This window comes from Rhineura floridana, chromosome 19, assembly GCF_030035675.1.
Source record: "Rhineura floridana isolate rRhiFlo1 chromosome 19, rRhiFlo1.hap2, whole genome shotgun sequence".
In the NCBI taxonomy this organism is placed as follows: Eukaryota; Metazoa; Chordata; class Lepidosauria; order Squamata; family Rhineuridae; genus Rhineura; species Rhineura floridana.
This window is the reverse complement of record NC_084498.1, coordinates 20,434,223-20,451,966: the sequence shown is the minus strand read 5'-3', so window position 1 is coordinate 20,451,966 and position 17,744 is coordinate 20,434,223. Positions and strand designations below refer to the sequence as shown.

Below are 17,744 nucleotides of genomic sequence, written 5' to 3'. Positions count from 1 at the left end.
GTTCAAGTAATCTCTCAGCTGTGAGGTTGTAACTATCTCTCATCCTAACCCACCTCAAACAGTTGTTGTGAGGATTAAAAGGGAGAAAAGAACTCTGTACACTGGGCAGAGCTTTGAGGAAGGGGATATAAATGTAATTAATAAATAAAGGCGTGGTGCTTTTTTTAGGGATGCACCTTGGCCTCTAAGGAGCGATGCTTTTTTTCCTACTTAGAATTTCATTGGTCCATGTCTCAGGATGCTTATACCCCACTTTTGTTGTGATAAAGAGTTCTCTCTCAGCAGAGACTAGATCACCTACACTCAAGACAAAATCGGTGTGTGCAGGGGGATGCTTAATCTTTTCCTTTTAAGCCATTTTCCTGCCTTGATGAGGTTCCAGATGTGTATTGTAAACACACATCTGGGGCTCCAGAACAGCACTTGCGAGGTTGAAATTTTGAGAGGGGAAACCTCTGAGAAGGTAAACGGAGGGTATAGGGCTGTATAGCTCTCTGCAGTTCCACTTACATTCATGGCCCCTAGTGGCTGTATATGTGTGTGTAAATATATGCAATTTTGCCCATTTCAAAGGAGACAGGAAAAGGGACCTGTCAGTCTCTCTCTTTTTCTTCCCTGGCATAGATTTTGGTTTCATGTTTGAGAGTTCGCCAGGCGGAAACCTGGGTTGGGAGCCGGATATCAAGCTGACCGACGAAATGGTGATGATAATGGGAGGGAAAATGGAGGCGACGCCTTTCAAGTGGTTCATGGAGATGTGCGTCAGGGGATACCTGGCCGTCAGGTGAGGAGGCTTCCACTTCGGATCTGATCTCGATAGTTCCTGCACCAATGGGCGATTCCTCGTGCAGAGTTCCATTCCTTACAACAGTCTTGGGGTTAGCACAGTGGCCGCCAAGGCCAGATGACTGGAGCTGCCTGCGTCGCAGTAATTTCGTTAGGGTGATAGATTGTGAGTGGCAGCCCAGCCTCATTAGCAAATGGACGGGGATTACACTGTGTGGAGTTAATTACAGTAATAAGGTGTGGTCCATTCCCAACCTGAGTCCCTCTGACTTTATTCTCTTTCTTCAGCGACAAGAAAGGCCTAAGAATTCTCTTTTCTCTCTCCTTCTACAGGCCTTACATGGATGCTGTAGTCTCTCTGGTTACATTGATGCTGGACACAGGGCTGCCCTGCTTCCGAGGGCAGACAATCAAACTGCTGAAGTAAGTTGCGCATACTTCTCGACGATATCCTTTGAAAGCACACGATTCAGCAGCCTTGCTAAGGACCAGCAAGCCTGGGTCCAGTAGGTGCCTGAACAGGAGTCTGCCTTGAGTTCCATTGAGGGCTTTTTCTTAATGCCCAACCATCTTGGACCCTATGATTGGCCGGTGAGGCCTTGTGGTGATGCCACTGAGGGCTGTCCAGCTGCCATTAACCGTTACAGGGCCTTTTCGGAAGTGGTTCCCCACTGTGGCATATCCTCCCAAATGAGCTGCGTCTGTTTCCCTCATTATTGGCTTTCAAGAGGAAGTTAAAAACATTCCTTTTTTTTACCCAGGCATTTGATGGCTGAAAGACGCTGTCCCTGGCAACCATGAGATCACTGGGTGAATGTTTTAAACTGTTTTTAGAAGGCTTTTTAAAGAGTTGTTTTATCATGGTGTGTTGCTGCCCTGGGCTCCTTTGGGCAGAGGGGCAGGATATAAATTGAAATTATCATCATCATCATTATTAATGACAATGATGATGTGGGAGGCTGTGTGGATCCAGAATTGGCCTCCACAGTCACTGTTAAAGACCTTACCCTGGAAGACAATCTTACTCAGCCACGAGTGATCGCCAATGAATGAATGATGATGACGACGATGATGATTAAAGGGCAGCCAGACCCCAAAGGGGCAGCTACAGTGGGCCGTTCAAAAAGAACATTTGGCCAGTTCAAAAATTTCAAGACGTGCAGAAGTTGTATTTTGTTAGGTGACGTATGAAATGACTGCTAACAATGTGAAAAGTAAGTTCAATCATCCAGACTCCCTTAGAGTCCCAGAGCCTGATCAAATATACTCATTTCTCCTCCCCTTGCCGAAGACGCTCCCCTCAACGCTGTCAGATTCCCAGTTCTGCGGATTTTCTCCCACTCTCCGTAGACTTCTAAATGTCATGGGATGTGACTCTAAGCAAGAAAGAATGTATGTGTGCACGAACAAAATGTGCAGGTGTGATGTAGCAGTGCGCGAATTAGAATCACGTACCACTGGGCAGTTCTAAATTTCCCTTTTAAAAAGTCCTGGATCCATGGAAGAACAGTGGGCTGTGACTTAAATAAATGGCCCAAAAGCGGCCCTCAAAATGTTGGTATAAAATCATTGAGATGCTTTCCGCAAGCATGTTGTAAGCAGAAGCGACTGAGGCTGCTCACATATTTGGAAGCAAGTCCCATTACTCGATATAGAACTTTAGAGTAAATGTGATTGCAAGCCAGCCAATCAACACAGCGAGCTGTGTCTCACTTCATTGTAAGAATCGGCGGTTGTTACTAAGAGATGCACCATTTTTGTCCTCTTCTCATCTTTTCTGCTTTCTTGAACAGGAACAGGTTCAGCCCCAACATGACGGAGCGAGAAGCCGCAAACTTCATCATAAAGATAATTCAGAGCTGCTTCCTCAGCAACAGGTAACAGTCTAACCACTACACCACACTGGATCTAAAATGGAAATGGATTGCCTTCAAGTCGATTCCGACTTCTAGGCGACCCTACGAATAGGGTTTTCATGGTAAGGGGTATTCAGAGGGGGTTTACCATTGCCTTCCTCTGAGGCTGAGAGGCAGTGACTGGCCCAAGGTCACCCAATGAGCTTCATGGCTGTGTGGGGATTCGAACCCTGGTCTCCTAGGTTGTAATCCAACACCTTAACCACTACACCACACTGGATCTAAGCAGTATATAAATGCTTTTAAATAAACAAACTAGTCTCTCCCCAGAGATGGGGACTAAGAATACCCTGTGGCTTTCTCTGTCCTGGCCTTTATCTGGCCACTGATTATAGTAACTTCAGGGCTTTAAACATGTTAATTGGGGGAGGGCCGCAGCTGCGTGGCAGAGCATCTGCTTTGCATGCAGAAGGTCCCGAGTCAAATTCCCGGCATCTCCAGGTAGGGCTGGGGAGAAGACTGTGTCTGCAATGCTGGAGAGCTGCTGCCAGCCAGCGTAGACAGTACTGAGCCAGGTGGACCCGTGGTCTGACTCGGTGAAAAGGAGCTCCCTGGGCTCCTGTGGTGTAATACCAAGATGGCCTGTACCAATCCCCCTGTGTATTTTAGGTTGCATCGCCACCCTGGCATTCTTTCTGTATCTTCCACTTTTATAACTGGCCTATTACTGAAAACAGTGGAAGCTTCTGTATTCCCCCTGAGTCTGTCTGGTTCTGGAGGAAGGGCCATAGCTGCGTGGCAGAGCACCTGCTTTGCATGCAGAAGGCCCCAGGTTCAGTCCCCAGCATCTCTGGATAGGGCTTTGGGAGAGAATCCTGTCTGAAACCCTGGAAAAGCCCCTGCCAGTCAGTATAGCCCGGATGGACCCATGGTCTGACTCGGTGTAATCCTGTGTTCCTACAAAGCGGATGCTTCTGGGTTGGGATTACTTGCCATTCAAACTTGCTCGAGGCCATCAAGTCCTGGGGCTCTGAAACACCTTTTGTTTTCTTGCCTTTTTTAGGAGCAAGACCTATGATATGATCCAGTTCATCCAGAATGATATTCCCTACTGAAACAAGGGGGATTATCCTGGGGGAGCCACAATCCCTTCACCTTCGTTCCAGCCTAGACATGTGATTTCCAATGTACCTGTCTCCAATCAGTCCTGTGGGCGCATGTGCATGTGAATGTGGGTGTCCCCATTTTACAGGACCTTATAACAATCAACAACTCTTGAACAGTTCCTTTATCTCTACTAGGATGTCCGTGTTCCTACAGAGCAGTTGGCTGACATCACAGATTTAAAATCCTGTTGTAGCTAGGAATGTGTGTGCAGCTCAACAGGCACCGATAAATCTGAGGGGTGTGGCAATTGTCAGGCGATGCAAGGGTTGTTGTTTTTTTTCAATTTTATTTTTTTTGGAAGCAAGCTCCCTTAAAATGCCCACTCTGCAGAATCCGATGGAAATAAAATGCTCTGGAGTTCCTGTTCAGAGCAGCAAAGAAGCATTCAGTTGCTCCAGCTGTAGAAATTGTAATGATAATCTCTGTAGGTGGCGATATTCCAACATCTGTGTTAATATTGTATTTTGCACTGTAAATTGTTCCTGCTGCATGGTCAGTGTTTCATACCTAGATGAAGAATGTATTTTTTTCCTTTAGTGTGGTTTTAAAGAGAGAAACTTTATCCAAAATATATTTAATCTAAGAAATGGAGTTTAAAAAAGAACTTATGATACAATATGTCACTGTTCCAACAGGTTTTTTTAAAAATAAAAACTGTCCTTAAGACCATGGTGTATGTGATGAATGCCTGCGAAAATTGTCAAAGGCTGTGCGTGCGGGCATGTGTTTGGACGCTACCTGCTGCATTCTGCATTGTACAGCTTCTGAGCCATGCATAGTGGCAGCCCACAATAGCCAGCTTATCCTAGGGCAGTGTTCTTAATCTGTGGTTCAGCAATCCCTTGGGGGTCGATGCATGAGCTTCAAGGGTTCTGTGCAGTGGGCACCAAAAAAAAAATCAATTTCCAATGCAATAAAATCAGTTGTGTGCAAAATGTTGGGTGTATGTGCTTATGTACATTTTCCTGGAGCTCATAGCTTTCATCAGATTCTCAAAGGGAGCTGTGACCCGTAAAAGGCTAAGCACCACTGTCCTGGGGGAAAGGCTACAGCTCAGTGGCAGAGCCCCTGCTTTGCTGCAGAAGGCCCCAGATTCAATCCCTGACACCTCCTGGTAGGGCTGGGAGAGAGACCCCCTGCCAGCCAGTGTAGACAACACTGAGGTAGGTGGGCCAATTGTCTGACTTGGTCTTTGGCAGCTTCCTGTGTAAGAATGGTAAGGGGGGGGGGAAGCCTAAGATGCTGGAAAATGTGTTGTTTATTTTCAAAAAAAGCCCCATGTGTTTCAGTCAGTATATTGTCCGGCCTTTGTCAGGGGCTATAAATAAAATTGCAAACACACACTACATTATTATACATAATAAACAAAGTACATTACAGCATTAAATCATATTTTAAAAATTGTACAATTTATGTAGGATATGATTTAATGCTGTAATGTACTTTATTATGTGTAATAATGTATTGCGTCTTTGCAATTTCATTTGTAGCCCCTGACGAAGGCTGGACAATATAGTGGCTGAAATGCGTTGGGCTTTTTTTGAAAATAACACATTTTCCAGCATCTTGGGATTCCCCCCCCCTTTTTTTTTTATTCTGGCTATTTGGATGCTGGCCACCTTCTGCTTTTGTTTTTACCTTCTTGTGTAACCCTATCCAGGTGCCAGTGTTTGATGGGAAGGGCTTTTCAGGGCTTTCCCCCCCATAGTAACCACTCTCAAAAACTGGTGTTCTGCCTGCCCTGTACACACAGTGCTATGTTATATCCCAAAGACTATTGAACAGGCAACTCTAGAATATGTCTATATTTAGGGAAGAATCACTGTTCATAAAAAGAGATCATAGATCAGTGGTAGAGCGCATGATTTCTCTAGATAGGGATCAGACCGACACTCACTCTAGGGTATCTGATGGCTCTATCAGGTGGGGAATCTATAGCCCTCCAGATGTTGGATTCTAATTCACATCAGCCCCAACCAGCATGGCCACTGCACAGGGATGTTGGGAGCTGAAATCCAGCAACATCTGGCAGCAGTGGTGTAGTGGAAGGGGAACGAGCACAGCTCCAAGACATTTTTTCAGAGCAAGAACGATGATACCTGCCAGAGCACCGGGGTGTAACTGACGGGCCCTCATTGCTGTGGCAAGCGAATAAGTTGATTACAAGGCTGTCATGTTTTACTACTGTTTGTGAAGATGAGCACAAGAGGAAGTTAGAGAATGGCAAAACTAACGCAGAGGCTGGACTTACGGGGTAGCTTAAATGTTAACAATCATTAGCAAGATGGTCTGTCTTCCTATTTAAAAGCTAAAGGTTGACTTTCAGCTGGCTGATTTATCTTTTTATCAGTGTGTTTTACAAGTTTGTTGTTTGTTTATTAAATTCATATCCCGCCCAGAAGGAACCCAGGGCGGCAAACAAAACATTCTAAAGCATCTTAAAAACAGACTTAAAATATGTTAAAACAAAACATTTTTAAAAACGTATTTGCACAAGACATTTTTTTTTTAAAAAAAGCTTTACAAACTTCTTAAAAAGCAATTCCAACACAGATGCAGACAGTGTTGAATATACGCAGTCAGAAGTAAGCCTCTTTTTAGTCCAATGGCGTTTACCCCCAGGTAACAACGCATCGGATGGCCTTCCATGCCATATAGCTAAACAGGCCTGTGAACCCAGGTCTTCCCAGCCAAATCCCAGCTACAGCTACCCTTTACCAGCTTGCTGTTAAGTGCCTGTCATAGATCATCACAATGGCCTGTAATTTGGGGGGGGGGCTTTTTGGCACCACAGTTGTGGGGGCTGTGAAGCTGAACTCCTGCATTCAAATGCATGCTGGGAAATGTAGGTTTGTACAACTAAAGTGGATTAAAGAACTCTCCCTAGCGCAACAAATTGACTTTTTTTAAAAAAAGATTTTTTGCAATTTGGGAAATGAGGGAAATGTAGTGAAAAGCGTGGAATGAACAAATAACAGGAAGATGTCCAAACACCCTGCAAGCAAATCAAGATGAAAGAAGATTAGACAAATTCATGGAGGATAAAGCTATCAATGGCTACTAGCCACGATGGCTGTGCCCTGCCACCATAGTCAGAGAGGCAGTATGCTTCTGAATACAAGTTGGTGGAAACCACAGGCAAGAGAAGAGTGCTCTTGCACTCCTGCTTGCAGGCTTCCCATTGGCAACAGGCTGGCCACTGTGAGAACAGGATGCTGGACTAGATGGTCCACTGGCCTGATCCAGCAGGCTCTTCCTATGTTCTTATGCAGGATGAATGTTCATTGTCGTGTAATCACCCTGGAAACAAATCAGAATGAATGCTCAATGAAGACTGAATGTAGAGCCCCTCTAGACAGGTGAGTACTTGGGGGTATATTCTCCAACATGTCACTGACGCAATCGTGGTGGATTGATACTGGACCATGCACCCATCATGCCGCTTTATTAATTACTCTGCAATCTTTCCCCAGTGTTATTGCGTGATGATTGCTCTCTGGAGGGGCACTCTTGCACTGCAGCAGCATGACTGCAGGATAAACTAGTATAAAAAGTTAACCGGATTTCAGCCAGACATCACGGGACAGGCACTGATGGGAACCAAAGCTGTATGTCCACCTGGGAAATTTTGCAGGCACAAACAGTACGGAAGGCAGAATCACATATAACCACCCTGGCACCATCGTGAGCACAAAGCATCAGGATGCCTGAGGGGCCTATACCTCCATGTAAAGCTTTGTGCAAGCAAATCAGGATGCTGAATAAACAGGTCACCTGGAGAAGCCCTTAACAGGGTTTCTAATCCTGTCCGGACGGAGTTAGGAATACGGGAATCTGTGTTACACTGAATCAGGCTGGTCCATCCAGCTAAGTTCTGTCTATACTGACAGGTGTCTCTCCCAGCCCTACCTGGGAAGGCCAAGGACTGGACCTGAGACCTCAACATGCAAAGCAAATGCTGTCCCACTGAGTCATGGCTTTTCCCCAGCTTGCCTTTTCAACACATTCCAAAAGAGAGGCGGGCTGCAATTATTTTATTTATTTTTTTGGAAGGCGGAGGAATTATGGAAAGTGGCATCATGAAATAGGGATTGAGGGAAATTGGATTCAGTTTGTATTTAAAGCTGAATGTGTCAACTTCGTATTTCCCGAAGCAATATGAGAATCGAAACACAACCATCCTTCAAAATTTGCACTTACCCAGACTTGCAACGTATTCGGGGAACTTGTGCATACATTCGCGAAAATAACATACAAAAATGGATTATATTGCGAGACATTGCTTGCAAAAACGTGTATGTTAATCAAAACGGCCTACAGCAATTTATTAGGAGAATGCAAATCCTGAACAATTTTTATGAGGATTTAAAAAAAAAAACTCACAGATTGCTGCGGAAAGGTAGAGAACTGAATTTAAGGTTGGGACAAGGAGAAACAGAGAAAGCCAAAAGGGACAGATCCTAGCCTGAAACCACAGGGTGGTTCTTCTTACCATCCAGAGAGCTTTCATCTAGAAACTGGCTCCTCCGACACTTCCACCCCCATTTCAAACCATCTCCCCTGAAGCCAAGAGCGTGTTTGAGTCTCGCTTTGTGCCTTTTCTGCCTCTGGCCCTCCCAGCTGTGTTCTCACCATCAATCTAGCTTTCTAGAAACCCTGTTGTTACATGGATGAAAGAGACACACACAAGGATGGGAGGTTTGGCAGTGATAATCTGGCAATGCAATCAGAAAGCTCTAAAGAAAAATTTGGAGGCGGAGGGGGCAAACCCATAGAGAAGCATCGGCGTGACTTTTCTGCCCTGGGTTGGATGAATAAATGAAAATGGGCGGGGATGGTGCACTGCCAGAATCAAAGTTTAGTATGTTTAAATGAAAGATATAGGGAGCTATAAGCTGACTGCTTCTTCTATGTCTACACCAGGTGTGGGGAACCTGTGGCCCTCTGGATGTTGCTGAACTACAACGCCTATCATCCCTGCCCATTGGCCATGCTGGCTGGGGGCTCATGGGAATTGTAGTTCAGCAACATCTGGAGAGCACCACATAGGCTATCCCAGTCCTAAAACCCCTTAAGAGCTCAGGGCAGCATATATTATTTCCCCACCTTTCAGGGTCACAACTCTGTGAGGTAGGCTTGGAAACAGTGAGTTAGCCCCAAATCACCCAGTAAGCCTAGCAGGATTTGAACTTGTCTCCCTGGTTATAGCCCAACGTATGACCTGCGACTCCTGTGAGCTCAACAGAGGACCTGTCTTTCCTTGTACCAGTATTCATAGAGTGGAATCTGTGGGCCGGAGCTACTTGTGAAGACAGAGTTGAATTGAGCAAGGGCCAGATGGGCTGGCCACACTGGCCCCTCTCTGCCCCCCGCCATAATGCAAGATTAGTGGGAAAGGCCATCATCCAATCTCTTTCTTTAATTAAAGGATGTCAAGTTTCAGATTTGGTGGAGAGTTCTGCTTGCAAATCTCAAAAAGCTGTTGACAGTCTGGGTGGTTGTTGTTATTTTTTCAGTTTCTTTTCCACATTTCCTCCCAGAAGGAGCTCAGTACAACAAACAAGGGACAAAACACTAAAAATATCTTAAATCATCTTAAAAACAAAACAGCTTAAAAACATCCTAAAAATAAAAATCTTTACAAAACATCTTAAAAAGCAATCCCAGCACAGATGCAGGCTGGGATAACGTCTCTACTTAAAAGGCTTGTTGAAAGAAGAAGGTCTTCAGTAAGCGCCAAAAAGATAACAGAGTCAGAGCCTGTTATCAAATATTTACTAATATTAGTTACTAAGGGAATTCCAAAGAGTAGGTGCCACAACACTAAAGGTCTGCTTCCCATGTTGTATGGAATGGACCTCCTGATAAGATGGTATCTGCAGGAGGCCCTCAACTGCTGAGCTCTGTGATCAACTGGGTATAGAACGATTAAGATGATCTTTGAGGTATCCTGGTCCCAAGCTGCATAGGGCTTTTATATACCAGAACCAGCACCTTGAATTTAGCCTGGTTGACTTGTTAGTATTATGCTAGATATAGTGCCTTAAGCAAGACATGTTTCAGTTTTCTCTGTTTCTTACAAACATTTCCCAACATAAAATCAATGTCGCCTTGCAATAATTGACTTTGAGTTTCAGTGTTTCAAAACAAAATATCACACAGAACGAAATTACAATGTGCCATTCGTAATCCAGGAATATGAGAGCATTGGTCAGGAGTCTAATTACTTTTGCAAGGTGCTGTAGATAGGTACACTGATGCCTTAAAAAGGGGGGGGACTTTTTTCAGCCCAAGGGCCACATTCCCTTCTGGGTAGCTTTCTGAGGGCCACATGCCAATGGTGGGTGGGGACGTAGACAAAAGTGGGTGGAGCAAGGAATACAAAATGTACCTTCGTACAGTGGGCTAGTTTCCATCCTCTGTCCGGGCACGCTAGAGGCATTATCAGAGTTCAAGGACACGTCTCACCCAGGCAAAAACACTCCCAGAGGGTGTGAAGTAGGGACGGTAGTGGTTGTGGCTGGGAAGGGTGTGTGGCCTGTGGAGAATCCTGAGGGCCATGTAGAGAGACCAGGAGGGGTACATTCGGCCCCTGGACCTGAGAGTCCCTTCAAATCAAGCGGATTTACAGCTGAGCACATGCTTTGCATGCAGGAGGTCCCAGATTCGGTCCTTGACACCTCCAGTTAAAAGGATCCGGTGGTAGCACATGATGGGAGAGCAAGATATGTGCTAGAGGTCCTGGAGAGCTGTCGCCCGTCAGAGGCAACACTGCCGGCACAAATAGGCTGACTTGTTCGAAGGCAGCTTCCTAGGCTACCACTAGGGGGCAACATCAGCCTGTTCGCTAGATCCACGGGGAAGTGCTTGGAAGAGGATTCTACCAAGTTCTTGCCCAGTCGAGGCTTTTTTTTTTTTTTAATTATTGCACAAGGGAAGCTGGAGATGGAAACCTTTGGGTGAACCTGGGCCTGGTTTTCCATTATTGCAGACATATGTCTGAGCATGCATGGGCCAAGCCTGAGGTGACAGGGGGAGATTTATGGGCTGGGGCAGGAACTGCAGAGAGGTTTCAGTTTAAAAACGAGACAGATCTTGGCTTGGGTTTTGCTTGGGGAATCTGAATGAATTGGAAACAGATTCACAGGCTTTGAGGATCTCCCCAGCCCCCCTCCCCTGTGCTCAGCTCCCAAAAGGTGTAGGCAACTGTGCGTGCAAGAGCCCAGCCCTGACGCAACACCTGGTTGTAGCACTAAATGGCTTGCTTTTAAAACTTCAGTTGTATTGGAAATAGAACAGAATCTGCCAGGGGTGTCTACTTCATATCGTTTTTGCATGTGTCTGCTGTTATTCTCTGGGTTGCTTTTTAACTGTTCTTTAAAGTTGTTTTTACCATATTTTTACATCACCTTGAGATGTCCATGGAAGGCAAAATGATTATGATTATGCAGCAAAGAACCAGCAAGCCTTCAGTCCTGGGTAGGGAAAGGGAAGGAATTCACATTTCCAGACAAACTTGACAAATTTGCACTTTTTGAAACGATGTGTGAACCGACACACAGCCGACCTTTGAAATTCGTACCTCTCTGGATTTGGCAGTGCATCTCTCCAGCCAAATAATGTGTACAAAAAAGCACATCCTAGGGTCAAGTGTGCATAAAATGCGTCCATGGGGGAAAACAACCTATATACGAACCGGCCCGTACTCTACGTTCTACTACGAAGGCCCTCCTCCGGGTTCCGACTCATAGGGAAGCCCAGAGGGTGGTGACAAGATCTAGGGCCTTCTCAGTGGTGGTCCCCGAACTGTGGAATAGTTTCCCTGAGGAGGTGCGCTTGGCGCCGACATTGTTTTCCTTTCAGCGCCAAGTTAAAACCTTCCTCTTTTCCAAGGCATATTAATTTAAGTTAACGTAAATTTAAAATCTGCTGTGATTGATTTTAGATTGTTTTATTTTTATATGTTTTTGCTGTATTATACTATGTGATTTTATTGTATTTTCTGTGTTCACCGCCCAGAGAGCTATTGCTAGTCGGGCGGTATATAAGTCTAATAAAATAAATAAATAAATAAATAAAGATGCATTGTAATAAGGGAAGAGCTTTGCGAAAATGTGCGTAGAAGGAAACATTGCATACAAACGTGCACATGAGGAGAAATTTGCACGAAAGCGCTGAAGAATTTTCATGACATTTTTTTTTAAGCAAAGTGATATGGAAATGTAGAGAAAGATTGGAAAGATGAGAAACCAAGAGAAACCAAAACGGAGATATTTGACAGCAGGGCTGGTCCCAGGTTCAAATCCCTGACACTGCCGGTTAAAAAGCTCAGATAGCATGTCATCGGACAGGAAGAAGCGTCTCTCCCTGGAGTGTTGCTGCCGGTCAGAGTAGACAATATTCAGCTTAAATCAGTCTTCCTCAATGCGGTGGACTCTAGATGTTTGGGACTACAAGACAGACTTGGCCAATATGGTGATGCAGGCTGGGGATTATGGGAATTGTAGACCAAAACATCTGAAGGCCATTCTCTAGGACAAATGGACAAATACTCTGGTGAGTTTCATGGTCCCGCTATCGATACTTTGCCTCAGGATGGGAGTTCAAGCCCTTGATATAGAAATTTTGTGAAAGACCAAGCCAGATGGACAATTTAGTATATTGTGTTCATGCAAATATCAAGTTACGTTTATTGAAGAGCACAGTATTATGCCAGGCGTAGGGAACCTCTGGCCCTCCAGGCATTGCTGAACTACAACTCCCATCAGCCCCAGCCAACATGGCCAATGGCCAAGGACAATGGGAGTTGTAGTTCAGCAACATCCAGAGGGCCAAACGTTCCCCACACCTGGTGTAGACACAGAAGAAGCAGCCGACTTGCAGCTCCCTGTATCTTCCCCCACACCTTGCGGCATGATTTCTGCTTGTTTTCAGTTCCCTGGGAAGAGAGATTGGCTGTTAAACCACACTGGGAATTGTAGCTCTGTGAAAGGAATTAGGGTCTCCTAGCAACTTTCAGCGCCCTTCACAAACTACAGTTCCCAAGATTCTTTGGGGGAAGCCATGACTGTTTATAGTGGTATAATTTTGCTTTGAATGTATCGTGCAGAAGGGTCCGTCGCCTAACAGGGGAGTTTCTTCATCCTCCTTCATCCTCCATTTTGGTTGCCCTAAAAGGCAGGGCGATTGCCAGTCCTCCTGAGTCTCAGATGCCACCGTTGCAGTTAGTAGTGTGGGAGTTTCACACTCGCCTATTTAAATATGTGCCTGCTAACCGGAGCGCCTTGGGAGATGCCCTAATGAACACATGATGCCTACTCATTGCTCCGATGATGCATCTCACGCTCATTAAGTCCATTAGTCCCACTGGTGGCAAAACGAGAACCAAATAAATAAATAAATTGGGGGGGGGGACCTGGAAACCTTCCCAAGGGCCATGTGAGGGGTCAAAGGCACAATGAAAAGAAGTTCCCATTCTGACAAGAGTGGGGGTTCCAGACTGTATTTTGCAGGAGGGGATTCAAGCACATACTTCAGGGGAAGCCGTGATAGTTTAAAGTGGTATCGTAGTACTTTAAAAGTACAGGGCAGATGGAGCTATATATAGAAAACAATTAAAACAATTGCATATATAAAAACGTTCTTTAAAAAAACACTGCTTAGAAATGCAAACATTAACCTGTACATCAGTGCTTTCAAGGCATAGCGCCAATGGAACCATATTCTAACCTTCGTGTAAGCCTTGTGCAAGGAAATGAGGATGAATGCTGATGAAATGAGTCATCCAGAGGAGTCCCCACTGCCTCCCGGAGTAATGACTGGGCACTCAAGAGAGATAATAGCATCTCCCAACAGCGGGGACCGCACAGGTCTCCAAACAGCCGCAGGGAAAGAGGCTGTGCATCTCCAGCAAAGCCATTGGCCATTCGCCATGTGCTCGGCTTGTCTTTTCCAGGTGCCATGGTGACCGAGGGGCCTGCCCTCCCAGAAGGCTCTGCCTGGAAGCATTTTATTTGGCAGAGAGAGTGCAGGAGTGGGGGAGGTTGCAATTAATTAAGCACCCATTCTTCCCTTCCTCTCTGCATTTTCTCTCTCCGGCAGTCACTTGCGGTGTCCGCTTCCTCACTAGCCTTCTGCAGGTCCTTTACGTCCGTGGCTCTGCCGGTAAATAATTCAGCAAGGACAGCCCTGCAAACACACAAGGCAGGAAGAGGAGATGGAAGGAAGAGAGTGATGAGGGGGCTTTTGGCAAGAAAGGCGACTCTTGTCCCTCTGGGCCACAACGTTGAAAGGAAATGCCATCTAAATCCAACCCTCAGAGTGATTTAACAATCAATCCCTCTTCCCTAGAGATGGGTGAGAAATTTGGTTCCATTCGCATTTCTAGCCAAAGCTATCAAAGTCGTGCTTTCCAAAACACAGCCATCCTTTGAAATTCACATTTGAATTTTGCCATGCAGTTCGCCAGCCAGACAATGTTTACAAAAATTCACATGTTAGGGGAAAGTGCGCACACAATGTCTGTATGTGTGTGTGTAAATAACATACAAATATGCATTATATTATATTAGCAGAAATGGCTCTCCAAAATGTCTGCATTAGTCAAAACTGCCCACGAAAATGTGTTTATTAGGAGATATTCTTCATGAAAATCTTCATGAGAATCTAAACAACAGTTGAGTTTAAGATTGGAAAAATGAGAAATTGACAGATCTTTCCGCCCCGCCCCTTCGTAGTGAACTCTGGGAATTGTTCTGTGAGGGGGGGCTGTAGGTTGTTAAGGGTGCTGAGAGTTGCTAGGAGATTCCTATTCCCCTCTCCAAGCTACAATTCCCAGCATTTCCTGGGAAGAGGGATTGATTGTTGAACCACTCTGCAAACTGTAACTCAGAGAGGGAGCAGGGATCACCTGACAACTCTCAGCTGGGCCGGCACCAGATATGACTGGGACCTTGGGGCCATAGCTCAAGCCCCCACCCCATACAGGTGGTGCAAGGCTAATAAGCTCACCCACATGCTCATCTACCTCTTGTGTTGTGTGAATGACGTGCACGCACTGACAGGAGAGGTAGGTGGGGTATGCGTGCGGGTTTAATGAAACCCATGCTGTCTGTATTGGAGGGGTGCCTGGGAGCTCCCTCTCCACGAGCTGTGGATCATGGAACGGGAGTACCACCCTCCAACCCTAAGGATGGGCCCCTCTGTACTGCAGGGGCCCTCAGCCAGGGCCCAACCTGGCCACCCTCTGGCACCAGCCCTGACTCTCAGCACCCTTATCAAACAACAGTTCCCAGGATTCTTTGGGAGAAGCTATGACTGTTTAAAGTGATGTAATAGTGCTTTAAATGTACAATAGTGCTTTAAATGTACAGTGTAGGTATAGCCTGTGTTTACATAGCAGCTTCCATAAAAACACCATCCCAATATTAAACATATACAGTATATTGAGTTCTGGTGGTGCTGCTCCACTCTGTGATGTCAATTCCAGCACAAGCCACTTTGCTTTTTAGTTTTGATGCATTTCAGGAGAAAACCAAGAAGACTGCCGCATGCGGAATGCTGCCTGTTTAAAGACCTACAGAGTTTCCTGACTTGTCGTTTGAGCAGGAGAGCCGCCGGCCTCACTTGGAAACCTTCTTATGAAATGGCTCATTGAGCAACTGAACAACCTCCGGGTGGAGCAGAATTTTAACCGTCGTCAAATACCAGGTGGGCTGATACAGGGTCTGATTGTTCCCTCTTGAAAATATTTGTTTATTGACCAAGAAGCTCCAGGCGGCATGCATCATTATCCCACTCCCTGGCTTAGCGATTGATCACAACAAACCTGTGAGGTAGGTTAGGCTGAGAGACGGCAACTGGCCCAAGGTCACCAAGGGAGCTCCATGACTGCATGAGGATTTGAACCCTGATCTCCCAGGTCCTATCTCCCAGGTCCTAGTCCAGTACTCTAAGCATGACGCCAGACTGGAAGTGGATAAGGGCACCCCAAATGATCAGGATGGTAGAACATTTTCTCCATGGGGAAAGGCTAATGTGTTTTGAGCTTTTTGAGCAAACAAGTGCTGTCGTGTGGACTGTCCCTGCTCAGGCCCCTAGCCAGCCAATAATATTTTCTTCCATTCCGTTTCCCCTTTCTCCCCACTCCCATTTTTGGGGCAGGGGGTTGCCCCCTACCAACAGACACGTGGCTTTCTGCTCCCAGTAAGCATGGTCAATATTCATTGGGCTGTTTTGGCATCTCTTACTTTGCTCATTTTCCGCCTCCATTTTCTTTTTTGTGTGTAATTCTGAAAACGTGGGGGTTCCCCTGAGCATGCTGATGACCTCCTCTGTGCTCCTCAGTGACGCCACTTTGGTTGCAGTCCCGTCGGCACTCATCCACTCCATTCGCTATTGGAAGGAGTGACATTATTAAAGGCAAGGGGAAACCTGAAAGGAATTTGTGCAATATATAGGTAGCATGAAGAAAGTGGATCGATAGCAGAAGAAGGACCAAAACATCCAGCATCATATTGCAGGTGGAAGTTGTACACATAGGGGAGATTTAAGTGTGAGTGGGGCCAGCCCTGCCGTTAGACAGAGCGAGGCAGCGGTGTAATAGATGCCAGGGGAAGCAGAAGCTTCCACCATTCCTCTTTGTTGCCATCAGGAGGAAGGATTGAATCCAGCAGCAATCCAGGTACAGAGTGGGAGGCTGCAGAAGCACCAGCTGAGGACCTGGACCAGATTCAAGGCTCTGAGCTGAGGGCTGGAGATGAGGAGGTCACTGCGCCTGGGGCTGTCAGACAGGAGCCCCCAGAAGAACCTCTCAGATGCCAGAGCCTGCAGGGCCAGAGGCAGGATCCCTACAGGTGTCGTCCCCTGAGAAACCCAGGGCCTTGCTGATCCAGTGATGCAAGACACGTACCAGGCGGGTACCAGGCTATGGAGCGGAGGAGGAGTCCCTGTCTTCAGGCCAGAGGGTTGGCCCTTTAAGACTCTGAAGGTCTCCACAAGGGGGTGGAGCCTAGAAGAGGGAGTCTGGAAGCTCTCAGCCTCTGTTGGGTGGAGTGGCTTGCTTGGAGCTATCCATGGTCCTGCAACTCCTGGCCTGCCTTGCCCATGGGGTCCAGCATCAGACCAGAATGCAAACTGGGTCTTGTAAGCTAGCCTACTTTGTGCCCGCGGCTTTCTGGTATGGTGGCGGAAGTTATCCCATCACCACTTCTGAAGAGTCTTCTATCTGTCTGTCTGTCTGTCCGTCCGTCCGTCTGTCCGTCTATCCATCTATCCATCTATCTAATCTATTCTATAATAGGACACTCAGGGCAGCTTACAATAAAATCGAACACAGACATAATAAAATTGTACACGGTAAAGATCACAAAAACATTGAAATAAATTAAAATACATTAAATTCATAGGGTTGCCATAAGTCGGAATAAGAGGTAAAATTAAAACAGAAGGCTAAAATGCATGTACGTGTGTGTGTGTATAAAATTATTATCATTATTTTTGCTCCTAATATTTCCATTATGGCGTAAGCCTGTGACAGATCTTAAACTCAGAACCTGCAAGAATTCTCTTGCATGCTACCTTGGCTAAAGAATTAAGTAACTTGCATGGAATCAGCCAGAACAGGGAAGAGAGCTCTTGAATAAAGAATAGAACAGAAAAAGATGCCCTGTGATAATGTCCGTAAAAGCTTGTGTTGGTGTCTGGTCTGAATGTCAAAAGCAGCTGTCCACTGTCAGAGGCAGTAAGCCGGTTGCTGGGACCTGCAAATGGGAAGCGCAATAGGGTTGTTCTCAGGCCCTGCTTGAGGGCTTCCCACAGGCATCTGGTTGGCTATAGTGAGAACAGGATGCTGGACTAGATGGGCCTCTGACCTGATCTAGCAGGGCTGCTCTTATGGCATGGCACCTTGCTGCTAGGCTGCTCTTGTCACTGCTG

The 17,744-nt window shown here is 46.0% G+C and overlaps 1 protein-coding gene across 2 annotated transcripts in view; it reads left to right on the top strand.

Annotated features, from left to right (window-relative positions):
• PI4KA (phosphatidylinositol 4-kinase alpha) overlaps positions 1-4,473 on the top strand; it is a 105,446-nt gene extending 100,973 nt beyond the window's left edge. For both annotated transcript variants that reach the window (XM_061602491.1, XM_061602490.1), the window contains exons 52-55: positions 625-784; positions 1,120-1,209; positions 2,580-2,663; positions 3,706-4,473. In XM_061602491.1, coding sequence (XP_061458475.1) covers positions 625-784; positions 1,120-1,209; positions 2,580-2,663; positions 3,706-3,757 — 386 coding nt within the window. In that variant the 3' untranslated portion in view covers positions 3,758-4,473. The remainder of the gene's footprint in view (positions 1-624; positions 785-1,119; positions 1,210-2,579; positions 2,664-3,705) is intronic.
• The last annotated feature ends 13,271 nt before the right edge of the window (positions 4,474-17,744 follow it).